The sequence below is a fragment of the Pteronotus mesoamericanus genome, unplaced genomic scaffold (assembly GCF_021234165.1).
Source record: "Pteronotus mesoamericanus isolate MK-2021 breed Mesoamerican mustached bat unplaced genomic scaffold, CSHL_Meso_final contig_1242, whole genome shotgun sequence".
Taxonomy (NCBI): Eukaryota; Metazoa; Chordata; class Mammalia; order Chiroptera; family Mormoopidae; genus Pteronotus; species Pteronotus mesoamericanus.
The window spans coordinates 647,780-661,048 of NW_026555053.1; the positions used below are offsets into that span (position 1 = coordinate 647,780).

Sequence of the window (13,269 nt, forward strand, 5' to 3'; positions counted from 1 at the left end):
TGCCCCCACGCCGTCTGCGTCGGCCAGCGCGGGAAGCGTTCCTGGTCCCTTTGCCCTTGTCCGGGGACCCCCCTGGACCGGGTGGTGCCTTCCCGCTCGGGGCGCAGCTCTTGTTTCAGGGCTTGTGCCTTTGGGAGGAAGACGCGTCTGCGCTCAGATCTCCAAGGGAGCCCGGTGCAGGACACACGCCGGGGGGAGGGATTTGTCCATTTCCTTCGCGACAGCCGTCGTTCCCGGGGACGTGTGTGGGCACGGTGCGCGTCTGGCGCAGGCCGGTGGCCGCACGCAGTGCGGACGGCCCCCCTGGGCGGCGGGGGTGCCCATTTCTCAGCGGGAGGGGCTGCAGGGCCACGAGGCTGCCAAGGGGACGGCTCCCTGCAGCGTGGAATGGACCTGCCCTGCACAGGACGGGGGGGAGGGGCAGCGGTGACCGTCCCGGTGGTCAGTCTGCGGCCGTGGCGAGAGCAGCAAGCTGGCAGTCACTTTCAGGGAGACGGGGGCCTGGCTGGGACCGAACGAAGGGTCCAAGGGGAGGGGACCCAGGCGGAGCCGCCTGACAGGGACACCCTGAGGCTCTGGGAGGCCCCTCCCGCTGCCTCGCGGAGCCTGGTTCCGGTTCCGTCGCCCGCTGGGTGGGTCTGAGGGGCGCCTTCAGGTGAGGGAGGGCCTCCGGGGACCCCCGCAGGGCCCGGCCTCCGGGAGGCCCACGGTGCGGCCGCTGGGAGCCAGGCTGTCAGACCCTTCTGTGCTTCTTGTTCGCGAAGAAGAGCTTCCGGAGCTTGTCAGGCTGCAAGGAGGGAGGGGACGCTGGAGCCTGGGGCGGCTGGGTGGGGCGGGGGAGGCCAGGCCCGGAGGGCCCTGCAGCGTTGCGGGCGGCTGGGGGCCGCGCCCCGGGAAAGGCCAGAGCTGCGCAAGCCCTTGGCCCCGGCGGGAATCCCACCAGCGGCTCCCCCGTTGGGGGTGCAGGGCTCGCCCTCTTCCGGCTCAGGAGACTATGGGGAGGAGGGGGTGGGGGCGAAGGCCAGGCCCCCCGCCCTTGCTGGAGCCCACCTTGTGTGTCTGTTCCGGGCCCTGGCTCTTGGCTGCTGGGATGTGTTCATAGGTGTCGCTGGGCTCCGGGAGCTCGGGGGCCCCTGCGATCCTCGTGTAGGCGCTGTCTGTGGGCCCCGGCAGCTTGCCATGGGGGAGACCGGCCCGAGGAAGGGGGGGCCAGGCGGGGCCGCCCCAGCAGGCCGGGACCTGCTCGTAGGGGCTGCCTTCTTGGTCTGGCAGGTCGCGGGCCGCCTCCAGGGAGTCTGCCCCCTGGAGCAGTGCGTAGGCGTCTGCAGAGCTGTCCTGGGGGCGGGGCTGAGCCCTGGGGCCAGGCCTGGGAGACCCCTGGCTCCGGGTGGCAGCTGAGGTGCCTTGCGCCTCAGAACTGGGGGGCAGGAGGAGGCCCCAGGAAATGGGAGGCCCGGTCGGGCCCTGGCCTGGGCTTCCCGGGGAGAGGGCTGGCCCTGGGCTGTCGGTCCTGTGTTGGCTTCCTTCTGGGGGTCTGCTCAGGGCCTCCTCGCCGGGGGAACAGGCCTGGGGGCCAGCTGGGGGCGGCCCGCACCCGCCAGACGCCGCTGTGTCCGGACCCAGCCGTGCCGGCCGTATCTTCTTCAGGTCGGCATACAGGACGTTGGTGGGACCTCCAAGAGACTGGTCCAGGAGGCAGGCACCCCTCTCCGGGATGGGGGGCACCCTGGCGGGGGGCTGGGGAGAGAGGGACAGAGGGCCTCATAAAGGTCACCCTTCGCTGACAGCCGATAGGTGCACTGAAGCGCTCTCAGGTCAGCTGCAACCCCGTCTTGGCCTCAGTTTACCTGACCCCTGTACGGGGCAGCTTGCACGAGTTCAGGACCCCAGCCAGCAGCCGTGCAGGATCCGAGGACGCCCTCTGTCTAGAGTCAAAGTCTGGGGTCACCAGCTGTCCGTACCACCCAAGTTCCTCCTGCCTCGAGGGTGGTGCCCTGCTCCCTGCCCCCCAGCCCTCAGAACCCGGCCGCTCACTGCTCCCTCCCCCTTCCGGATGCCCCGGGTTAATCACTGGCACCAGCGGCCTGCCAGGCCCTGTCCCGGGTGCCCAGGACGCAGGGGTTGGGAGCGTGCGGTGCCAGCCTGAGAGATGGCAGCGCACCCCTGTCACCGGGCCGCCCGGGCCGGCGGCATCGGCCTGTGAAGCGCATCCAGGGGTACTGTGCTGTCAGGTCCCGGCAGGTGATGAGGAGGGGCAGAGCGGGGGCGGGGGAGGGAGCCCCCGATGGGAGAGGGGGCGTCGGTGCGGCGGAGGGGCCCTTCCCGGGGGCTGGCGAGGGGGCCGCGCAGGCGGCTGCGGGAGGAGAGCTCCAGGCAGAGGGGACAGGGAGAGCAAAGGCCCTGAGGGGGTACACGGCTCGCGGGTCCCTGAAGGTCCAGAGGCCTGTAAGGAGGTGGAGGCGGGGGCGGCAGGGTGCCTGGGGGAGACGTCAGCCTGCGTTGTCAACGCGGGGGTCTGACATCTAGAAAAGCCTCTGAGCCCCTCCCGGGAGCAGCCGTGGAAGAGCATGAGGGGCGGACTCCCAGGCGCCTCCCACCCCAGGGCAGCAGGGTCCCGCGTTCTGCGTCCACTCCCTCCTTCGAGCCCCCCAGCAGCCTCAGCGACGGCAAGCGAGGCTCCGAGAGGCCGTGGGCCTCGCCCCGGATCACCCAGCCAGAAAAGGCCAGGCAAAAATGTGACCCAGTTCGGCTTGTCGCAGGCAGGCCATGGCTCGGACAAGTCCTCCGGGGTCCCCGGCGGGGCCTGCGTGTGGGCGCCCACGCCCTCCTCACCTCCGCGCCCTGCTCCTCCGACAGGTTCCCATCCAGGCTCCTCTTCGTGGGCAGGAAGGAGACCTGGGGCTTCGGAGGGGGGCGGGGGCCGCTGGCCTTTGGGGGGGATCCCGTGGGAGGGACCGTGGCCGGTGGGTCCTCCACGCCCAGACGGGTCTGCTGGAGGCCCAGGGAGATGGCATCGTACAGATCATTGTCCTCCAGCTGGGGGCGGTGGGGACACAGCGGAGTGAGGTCGCGGGCCCGGCCAGCCTCCAGGGCCTGCCGGACGCTGCTGGCGAGGGACTGAGACGTGTCCCCCGGGTCCCCGAGCTTGGGGAGGACACTGCCTCAGTTTCCCCTTTTCAAATGGGGACCCCCATGGTGAGTGGCCCTGCACGGCAATAAATAGGAAAGGAAAGGCCGGTGCCCCGAGGGCCGGACACCCCAGGCCGGGGACGACCCGCCCGCCGCCCTCACCGCGAGGACGAGGGTGCCCACCCGAGGACAGGCGGCAGCCAGGGTCTCCCCGAAGGGCTCAAACTGTGCCTTCTGGTAGTGGCCCACGAGCTCGGCCAGGCTGCCGTGGCTCTGGGTGTCCCCGGAGACCAGGTAGCGCCGGTTTTGGAGCTGGGTGATGACAAAATGCCGGCATCGTTCGCTGCCCCTGCAACACGACAGGCTGGGCTGACCTCTCGGCTCCGCGTGCGCCCTGCCCCTGCCCCTGCCCCGGAGAGCGGGTGGGGCCGCGCAAGGAGCGGACTCAGCTCGGAGCAAAATGTAAAGGGCGCCACAGAAATCAGTAATCCAGGCTAACAATCCCGGGTTTTAGAAGATGAAAATACCGAAAACTCCAGGACAAAAAAAATACCCAAGCCTTGAAGACGAGGTCCAGCCTGCACCGGCAGGAGGCAGCCTGCCCCGCTCCGAGGTGCCCGGCCCCCACCCTACTGCACTGCCCCCTCCCAAGGGTGGCCCCGCCCACACCTTGGTCTCTCACGCCTCTGGCCCTTTGCACCTGCAGTTCCGTCTGTGGAAATGCTTCCTGGACCCCAGCCACGCACCCTTCTCTGCCTAGCAACTCGCCATTCTTCCATCCAGGGCTCGAAGTTCCCCGGTGAAGCCTTCCCTGCCTCCCCCCAGTCACCCCTTTGCCGGCTGGGACTTCATCCCAGTACGTGGCCGGTGCTGCTCAGGAAACGTCAGACGGGAGCGAGGGGTGAGGGAGCCGCGGCCCAGGGAAGGCCAGGCGGCGCGGGCTGGGAGCTCTGCTTGCCTGCGAGGCGGAGTTATAGGCGCCTGAGCCTGCACAGGGCTTCCTCCCTTACCTGTAGGACAAGATGTAGCCGGCGGCCCGGTCACTGAGGCGGATGAGGAAGGAGCCAAGAGCTTTGTCCCTGAGCAGCTGCTCCGCCTGCCTGGGCGGAGGACATGCCATTAGCTGGGGCAGGGAGTCCCTGCTGGCCGTGCCCTAGCAAGATGCCAGCCCTCGGAGCCCGTGCTCAGCCCTTCCGCCGGTCTGCGGTCTGTCTGGGCCCCGCTGCGCGGCTCTGGGTTGGAGCCTTGAGCCCACACGTCCCACCCCCACCGTACAGCCTCGCTGACCCTGGCCACCCGCCAGAATGGCTGTGCAGCAAGAAGGAATCCACGTAGCTGGAGGTTCTCAGGTTTGCGGGGTCCCCGCTCAGGACGACCGTGGACAGTTGTGGGGCGAGAGGCGCTGCTGTGTCCGGAACCCGGTCACAATAGCATGTCCTCGGCAGCCCCAGGCATCTAACTCTGGCTATTTCTAGGTGGCGCCAAGTATGTCGCAGGCACGGCGGGAAATTCCAGCTGCCGTCTGGTTTGTCAGCACACGGACCGGACAGTGGCTGAGCCACGGGCTCACCAAGGACTCGCAGTGCCTGCTGGACACAGGGCCCACGACGCAGTTTGCAGAGCCCAGAGCAAGTGAGATGGGCAGCCCTGGCTTGCAAAGTGAGGACTTCCAAGATAGCAACAGCCGAGCATGAAACGAAGACCAGGCCTCCTGAGCAGAGGGCCCCGAGCGGCGGCACAGCTGCTGGGCCGGGGGGCAGTGGCCGGCTGGACGGCTCGGCCCTTCGCCTCGTGCTTGGGCAGCCGGGAGAACCAGCCCAATCGAGTGCCAACCCCACATGTCGGCCTTGTCTTCTGGGCCACCTGTGCACCCAGGGGACAGTCCCCACTCCAGGCGGTGCTCACAGCGCTGGATCTGGATGCTAAGGGCCACGGCCCCCTAGGCACTCCCCGAGTCTTCAGAGCCGGTCTGAACGCACCCTGTTCCCGCCGCCCCTTCGCGTCCTAGTCTGCACACAGAGCGGGGCCCGGGGCCCAGGGAACCAGGTGCTCCCCACTCTGTTCCCCTGCCCGCCGCCTCCCGGGGCCCCAGACCCCCTTCTCTGCCCCGAAGGGCTGTGCTCAGGGGCAGCCTTACTTGCGGGTGATGAATCCGTGAAACCAGGGGGGCAGGGCTCCATTGTGCAGAATGAGGGGAGCCTGCGTCTCCATGAACCACCTCAGGGCCAGCTCCTGCAGCTTGGCCACGGCCTGGCTGGGCCCCGCCGCCTCGGGCCCCCGGCCCCTGCGGAGCTGCTCTAGGCTGCCCTCCATCCTGGCGAGCGCCGAGGTGGAAGGGAGCCCGGACCCCACACGCCTCTATATTTGCCTGTGCTGCCGCTCATTTGCCTGGGCCCTTGCCCGCCCCAACTGTCAGCCGCACACAGGAGCCCTGTTGTCACCTCTGAGCTGCCCGGAGACACGGGGGGGCGGGGGGCGCCTCCGCAGCCAGAGAGAGGAAGGGCGTCCCTGACCTGCTGCCAGCAGGTGATCACCCCGCTGGGCTTGGCCTCCCTCCCAGAGACCAGCCCTGACTGACGTCCACAGAATGGCCACTGGAAGCAGAGCCTCGGATTTAAATTCGACGTACGGCTCCCTCGTGGAGGCCCCCCGTGTTTTGGGTCAGGGCCCATGAATCCCCCTTTCCTCTCCAGATCTGTTTTCTAGACTCCAGGGTCACCGCACGGGCTACGCGTGACAGCACAACGGTTCAGAACGAGGGAGCATCTAGAGACGTTCACATAAGACAGAGCCGCGTGATGGTGACACAAGGAAGGACGTGGCCGCTTTGGGGCGGCCGGCAGGGCTGAGCCGCAGCTGATGCGGAAGCGTCCGGCCTGGTTCCTGGTGGGAGGGGCGCTCCCTTTGGGGAGATTCATGGAGCGCCCCGCTCACGGTTTGTGCACCTTTACAGGTGTACGTTCTGCTTCAGCAAATCAGGTCACTTAAAAAAAACATGAGGGTGCTGCCGCCGTACCTCACCGGTCCCCACTCTGGCGGACGAGCTAAAGGATGTCGGGCAGAGGGCGGCTTTTCCGGGCTTCAGCGTCGTTCTCTCTGAAACAGGGACAATAGTATGACCTGCTGTTAGGCCCTTAGTGTTGGGAATAATGGCGATCACCTTGGGGACGATGACGATGATGATGATGGTGGGTAGCAGCAACTCTGGGACACGCTGGGTCTTCCCCAGCCGGTAACTGTTGTCATCACTAGTATCGTTGTAAGTTCATCGGGGCCTTCTCGCATCAAACACGCACACGTGTGCGGTGCATGTGATTCAGGGGGAAGGCAGGGTGCGAAGCGCGCCTGGGCCTCGGCCTGCCCAGCACCTCCCCGGCCGGAGGCTCGCGTTCCACCCCTGAACAAGCGTGACGGGGCGTCCCCCTGCCCCACAGGCGGACGGAGCGAAGCTCTGCGGGTCGTGCTGTCCGCACAGGCGCACGGCGGGTGTGTCTGGAGGGCCAGCCACTGCGAACGTCGCTTTTACAGAGAGCGAGCGCCAGCCCAGAGACGCGGGAGGCAGCCGGCGGCCACACGCTTGCTCGCGGGTGTTCCCGCCCCAGGTGTGAGCCAGGGACATGCTGGGGCCAGGAGGGACATCCCGGTCCCACGCTGGGAAGGACTGCGGCTTCCTGAACGGGGACAGGAGGGCGGGCGGCTCCCGTCTGTACCCTCCCCGGGCTCTGACTGAAGTCGGCACGTTGTTCCCCGGCAGGTGCAGGGAGCGAACCTTAGAGTTCACAGCACAGCACCCGTGGCTCCGTCCCCAACAAAAACCACAGCGATTTCCGTGTCCCGTGACAGCCGATGCCGACGTCTTGAGACATCGCTTTTGCTCATCCTTACCTCCAAATTATAGCAATTAGACCCAATGCTGGGTCTTGTTATTTAACATGCGAATAAGACGCACACCGTATTAGTACATCACAAATACTTTGATAGCCCTCTTGCAATATAACACATTTTCACTGTGATACTATGCATCTTATTTTGTACATTTAAAAACGCTGAGAAGGTCGTGGATTTACCAGACGGCAAAGTGGTCAACAACCCAAAAGAGGCTGAGGGAGCAGGGGTCTGCCCCAGAGCTGGGCTGCTGCCAACCCGAAGTCCTGGAAGTATTCAAATGCAAAGAAATGTGTTTCTGTAATTTTCCATGATATGTTCTCTTTCCACCTTCCTTTGAGGTCAGCTACTTTTATGAGTGGAACCTGGTGTTTGCATAAGGAGACAAAGGTTTTATGTACAAGAGGGGGGAGGGCAAAGCCCAGGTCAACTTGGGACACAGGTGACGTTTCTGAAATCAGGCAAATAAAAGGGGGTCTAAATTTACACTCAGAAGGAATGTGGGCGAGGAGGGCGAGGCCCCGCCCTCCTCCACCCCGGGTGCCCTGAGGTGTAGACAGAGGAGTTCAGAGGTTTCAGGCTCTGGAGTCCGATGAATGGGCTTAGAATTCCACTGCGTCTCAGTTTCTTCGTTTGTGAAAACGGGGAGGAGAGCGAGGCAGGATCCAGCAGATAGGGCTCGGGGGCTGGGAGCCGATCCGTGCCCAGCAGCGGCTGGGCTCCGCGGCGCACACGCTGTACACGGCCGCCCAGCTCCAAGCCACCACCGGGCTGGGAAGTCCCCAGCAGTCTCGGTCTCGGCCTCATCAAAACTTCCTGCTCCCGGGTTCTCCTCTCGCAGGGTCACGCTTCTCCTCCAGGACCCGTAGGTGATCGCGGACTGTCCAACGGTTCCTCTCTCTGAGGGTGCTCAGCCTGGCTTGCTCTCTGCGGAGGAGACCCAGGTTTCTCCAGAAAGATGCTCTCAGGCTGTGTCTCTGGGACTCTTTTGACCCCTTGCCGTCACTGAGCGAGCTTGTCCTGCCGTCTGTAGAGCGTGGCTGCTGGGCAGGGGGGGAGATCGATACCCAGAGATGCCCCTCCGAGCCACCTCCCCGCCCCCCACCCCCCGCCAAAACACAGCCGTAATTCACAGGACGGGGGCCAGGCACTGGGGACTTGACAAGGGCCTCTAACACCCTCCTGAGACCTGAACGCCAACCAACAAATCAAGACCCCTGTTAGTATTGGCTCTGAAATCTAAACCTAGAAAAGTACAAAATCAAAATGAGCAAACGTGTAAGTGGGCACACGGCTCGTCACTGGAGCGTGATGCAGGGCGATGATGTAGTTCCGCGTCAGCTTCGTTCGGTGTCCGGGGCGCTTCCATCGTATCTGAAAACAGCCTGGAGGCCAGGCCGCCCTGCCCCGCTCCGCCCTCCAGCCCCCAGGGACACCCAGGCCTCCACCTGTCCCCGCCTGGGTCCCTGGGCCCCGGCGTGGGAGCTCGTCAGCACCTTCGCTCTAAGAAAGAGAACCGCAAGGTGTGTCGATTTGCCTACCGATTTGGTAGGGAAAGGAGGCCGCCTGCAGCGGCGCGGCAGCCGCGCGGAGGGTTCGCGGGCGGAGGGGTCCCGGCGGCTCCGCTCTCCGAGGCCCCGCCCCCTGCCCGGGCGGAGCGCTCCCTGGGCGGCAGAGCCGGTCCGGGCCTTTTCTGAGTTTCAGCATCTCCGAGCGCGAGCGCGGGCAGGGGCCAAGAGCGGGGCCGGGGCTGCTGCTGAACGAGGCAGCTATCGGGCTACTGCGCATCAGGGACTGTGGCAAGTTCTTTGTACTTATTGTCTCATTGAAGCCTCACAACAGTTCTCGGAGGTAAATGCTGTTTTTGTGCCATTCTACAGGTAGGGAAACTGAGGCACAGGGCGGCCAGGTGATCCTACAGCTCCTCCCTTATTTTGGAACCCTCCCCTCCCCTCCAGAGCGCAGCGCAGCCCCCCGCTCGCCCATCCATGCGGGTGAGACGTGTGGAAAGCAAGGTCCCGGCCCAAATTTCCCCTTTTCGGTAAACAGCAGCCACTTCCCGGGGCTGGCCACTTCCTCCTGGTCACCGGGGTTTCTAGAGGATTGAGGGGGCAGGGGCTCACGTGGGCAGGCAGGGCAGGCCCTGCTGCACCAAACACACCCACGTCAGTCACGGGAGGGACACAGACGGGCTGCGCAAAGCTGGCCCCTGACCACAGGACGCTGCCATTTAACCTGAGAGACCTTGAGGACCGTAAAATGCCACGGAGCCATTTAAGAAGGGTTCCAAGGAAATCAGGGCCACCAGAGGCAGCCTCCAGATGTCCACGTGGGAGGGCCTTGAGGGGCGTGATCTGCTCAGACACGGTGCGGGGCGGGAGGAGACTGAAGCTGCATTTGTTTAGAATGTTACAGGAATCATAAAAATTGTCCAAACTGATGATGGGAAGTAGGTTTCAAGGGGACAAGGTGAAGCCCCGTTCCAGCTCCCGGCCCCATGAAGGAGGCGTGAGACATCGCAGGGTTGGTTTTTGAGGCCGCCAGCCTCCCAGGGAGGCCCGGGAGAGGACCGCGGGTGGAGAAGGCATTAGACGCGATCCTGGAGGCTCCATACGAGGCCTCGAAGGCGTGGGCCCCTCTCCTTGACTCCAGCAGCGCGCAGGCGCTCAAGGCCCCCCATCCTCTTGGCTTTATTGTGAAACCAGCCTAATTGCCTCCTGATGTTGTGCCATTCACACAACCTCATGAGTTAACATCTGACGCGGTGTCAAGTCCTAAGGGCTCCTTAAGCAGCAAACCTTATCAAACTGTCATCACAGCATTTTGGCAACACCATATGCCTTCCGGCTTCGCGTGTGCATCTCTGCTCCTTCCTCGGAGACCGTCCCCGCGCGCCCTGGGACCCAACTGCGACCCGCGGGGTCGGCCCTGCAAGCGGCACGCAGAGCAGACAGCGCTGGGCGAATGTGTGCTGACGTCACGCAGCAGAAGGGAGGTCTGGAGGTCAGCTCTGGCGCACGCTGTCTGTAAATATTTACCGAGCGCGCACCCACTGGGCGCCCGGCAATAGGCGCTCCTTTGTGCGCTACCCGTCTGTGAATCGGCCGAGGACAGACCCTTGCAAATCCCGTCTTGTACCCACGCTGCCGAGGGGACACTCCGGTGGGTTTCGAGCCCTGCGCACTCCCGTGTACCCTCACTCCTAGACAGCAGTGCGACAGTGCTGCCCAAGGGGGCAGCGAGGACGGGGGTGCCCCGCCCGGACGTCGCCTGCGGGGCTGCGGAGCGGCGGGATTTGGGCCCTTCGAGGAGCTCCGGGATGGGCGTGGGCGGACTACAAGTCCCAGGCGGCTCTGCGCGCGCAAAGCCGTGGGCGTGGCGGGGGCGGGACTACAAGTCCCAGGCCGCCTTGCGCGCGAGGGCGGGGCGGCCCGGAGGGTGCGGCGGCGGCGGCGGCGGCGGCGGCGGCGGCGGCGGCGGCGGCGGCGGCGCGGGCGAGCGCTCTGCCCGGCTGCCGTGGGCGCGCGGCGGGCGATGCCGGGGCCCGGGGCCCGCGCGGACGAGGGCGGCGGCGGCGAGGGCGCGGGCCTGGGGCGGGAGCCGGCGCGGCTCTGCGGCTACCTGCAGAAGCTGTCGGGCAAGGGCCCGCTGCGGGGCTACCGCAGCCGCTGGTTCGTGTTTGATGCGCGGCGCTGCTACCTCTACTACTTCAAGAGCCCGCAGGACGCGCTGCCGCTCGGCCACCTGGACATCGCCGACGCCTGCTTCAGCTACCAGGGGCCCGACGAGGCGGCCGAGCCGGGCGCCGAGCCGCCCGCGCACTTCCAGGTGCACAGCGCGGGCGCCGTCACGGTGCTCAAGGTGGGAGCCCGCACCCGAGAGCCCGCCCGACCCCCGGCCCACACCCTAGACCCCGCTCCCCAGCCTGCACCTCAGAACCACCCTCTCAGCCCGCACCCGGGGACCGTCCCTGCCCTCGGCCGACTCCCAGCCCAGGGCAGGTCTGCCCATTGAACCCTTTCCTTCCATCTTCCTTTCTCTGAGGCCCGCTGCCTTCCTTTCCCTCCTTCTTCCCGCGAGTCTGTCTCCGTATCTCATGCCTTTTACTTGGTGGCCACTCAGCCCCCTGGCCCCTTACCTCCCCAGCCCCGCTCTGCGGTCCCCCCTCCCCGGCGCCCAGGACTGCAGGCTTGTTGACCTTGGTCAATTGATGGCTCGTCCCCGTGCCTCAGCTGCCTCTTCCCTGGACTGGGGGGGACAGCAGTGGAATCCGTGGGGACGCCCCGGGGGTGTCTGGCCGGCGGTGCCCTGCACAGAGTGGGGCGGGGACTCCCAGCCGAGGTCACACCGCCAGCCAGGGCAGAGCCGTTTTCTTGCTCCTCATTTCGGCTGGAAAGGTGGGACAGGGCTGCTTCTGCCAGCACGAGGGCTTCCTGATTGTAGCGGGAAAAGGAGGTGTGGGAGACAGTGCCGAAGTGGGGGTTGCAGTCCGCAGTGGGGGTGCAGGGGGCCGCATCCCTGAGCCCGGCCCCTGCTGCCGGCCTGCCTGCCTGCCTGGTGGCCGGATGCCGCCGCCCTCACTCCGCCTTCTCATTTCTCTTGCATGTTGTAAGCTGGGCTTTCCCCAGAGCAGCAGGGCTGGGCTGGGACGTATGACAACTTTCTGGAAAGCGGGCCAAGTGCAACGCAGAGGGGGCTGTGCCTAGCTCCCTTGGCCTTGTGAGCACAGCACTGTTCCCGGAACCCGGGAGCCACAGCAGCCGGAGCTGCTCCCCCGGGGCGTTCTTCCAGACTCCCGCATCCCGCCGCGGAGCGGGTGCCGGCGGCCTGCTTCTCCGAAGGCAGCCCAGCAGGGCAGCGGTCGGTGCTGGCTTCCTCAGAGGGCGTTGGGGTCAGCTCGGGCCTGGCCCCCGCCGGTCTGCGTGAAGTGGGGCAGGCCGAAGACACGCTTGTCGCCCTCGGCACAGGGACCGTCCCTGCTGCTCCATGTGCTGCGGTGTTGGCCGAAAGAGAAAACAGTACCTGGGGTCAGATTTCCTCAGATGGCTTTCAGTTTTTTCGTTTAAACTCTCGGAACCGGGGAGATAGCTACGGCAGGGGGGCCACGGGCGCAGGGTCCGGAGTGTGGCGTCGGGCGGCATGAGCTCGGACTTGCAGCCCGAGCCTGCCTCTCACGCGCGCTGGTCGAGTGTGTCCCCGCGCCCTCTCCTGCGGGGGAATCTTACCTTCCCCCATAGGTCGCCGTGAGGTTCTGGTAACTGTCGTGGGAAGTGGCCGGCACCGAGCAGGCATTACGTGGCGGCCGTGGGAAGCTAGTCGTGTCTCAGCGCACACGGGCTGTGTTCACATCATGGCATGTTAGGCAGAGGTGCATGTCCAGGACTGAGAGCTGGAGGCGTGGGCAGGGAGGACTTACATACGTACACCTGACAAGGAAGACCTACTGCGTGACCGCCTGCAGGATGATGCTGTCGCTGTGGGGCATGAAGAGACTGTGCCCGTGTCTCCGCCGCATGGTGACAGGGGGCCTGTGTGCCAGCAGGGGCCCCGGGTCCGGACGGCGGCTCCCGCGTGGGGAGGGAGCCGTGTGAGCGGGACTGAGTGCCCAGGGGCCTCCGCTGTCGTCCTTTGCAGGACTGGGTGGGAGGTGCACCCCTGTTTGTTCTGTTATTTTGTCCATCTTTGGGGGTTCAGAATATTCTTTAAAAAAATGTATTTATTTTTTGGAAAGAGGGGAAGGGAAAGAGAAAGAGGGAGATTGTGGTCCGTTGCCTCTCGCACATCCCCAGCCAGGGACCCGACCCACTACCCAGGCTGGTGCCCTGACCAGGGATCGAACCGGCGACCCTTCGGTGTGCAGGACGATGCCGACGCCCCTGGGCCACACCAGCCAGGGCCAGAGTATTTCTTTTTGAAAAAGAGACTGATTCCCAGGTGGGTTACTGACTGGGCAGGACTGCTTTGGTGTGTAAAGTTGGCGTAGTCGCAGAGCGAGAAAGAATGCCTGTGTCCAGGCAGATGCTTTTTAGAGACAGTGGAGCTGGAAACACAGGGAGATTCTCCAAAGGAAGGGAGCGTCCAGACATAGGTTCAGAGTGGGGTGCATTTTAGGAAGGATGAGTTTTAGGGTGCAGGGGTTCCTTTTGAGAATAACACTTTCTGGTGGTAAAAGTGGAAATTCGCGATCTGTCTTCCTTTCCACCTCTCAGCTCCAAGGGCTGATTAACGCTCCACCTCAGGGCTCCTCGGCCATGG

General features: G+C 65.2%; 2 protein-coding genes across 2 annotated transcripts in view; one reads left to right on the forward strand and one right to left on the reverse strand.

The window, feature by feature from the left end:
* Nucleotides 1-733: 733 nt before the first annotated feature.
* On the reverse strand, nt 734-5,567 carry SH2D7 (SH2 domain containing 7). Its single transcript, XM_054588622.1, has 6 exons — nt 5,267-5,567; nt 4,140-4,229; nt 3,313-3,478; nt 2,833-3,036; nt 1,051-1,737; nt 734-787 (listed from the first exon to the last, which is right to left on the reverse strand). The coding sequence occupies exons 1-6, from the start codon at nt 5,440-5,442 to the stop codon at nt 734-736; spliced, it is 1,377 nt and encodes a 458-aa protein (XP_054444597.1). The 5' UTR covers nt 5,443-5,567.
* Nucleotides 5,568-10,548: 4,981 nt separating this feature from the next.
* TBC1D2B (TBC1 domain family member 2B) overlaps nt 10,549-13,269 on the forward strand; it is a 34,433-nt gene continuing 31,712 nt past the window's right edge. The window contains exon 1 of the mRNA XM_054588823.1: nt 10,549-10,875. Within this exon, the coding sequence (XP_054444798.1) occupies nt 10,549-10,875 (327 nt within the window). The remainder of the gene's footprint in view (nt 10,876-13,269) is intronic.

Bases quoted from the DNA above. Each gene is read 5' to 3' on its own strand.
- SH2D7 (XM_054588622.1), bottom strand. From the start codon at position 5,442: ATGGAGGGCAGCCTAGAGCAGCTCCGCAGGGGCCGGGGGCCCGAGGCG. The intron at 4,230-5,266 runs GTAAGGCTGCCC...TCCTCCGCCCAG, and splicing joins CACGGATTCATCACCCGCAA to GCAGGCGGAGCAGCTGCTCA. The intron at 3,037-3,312 runs GTGGGCACCCTC...CACCGCCCCCAG, and splicing joins TGGCTGCCGCCTGTCCTCGG to CTGGAGGACAATGATCTGTA.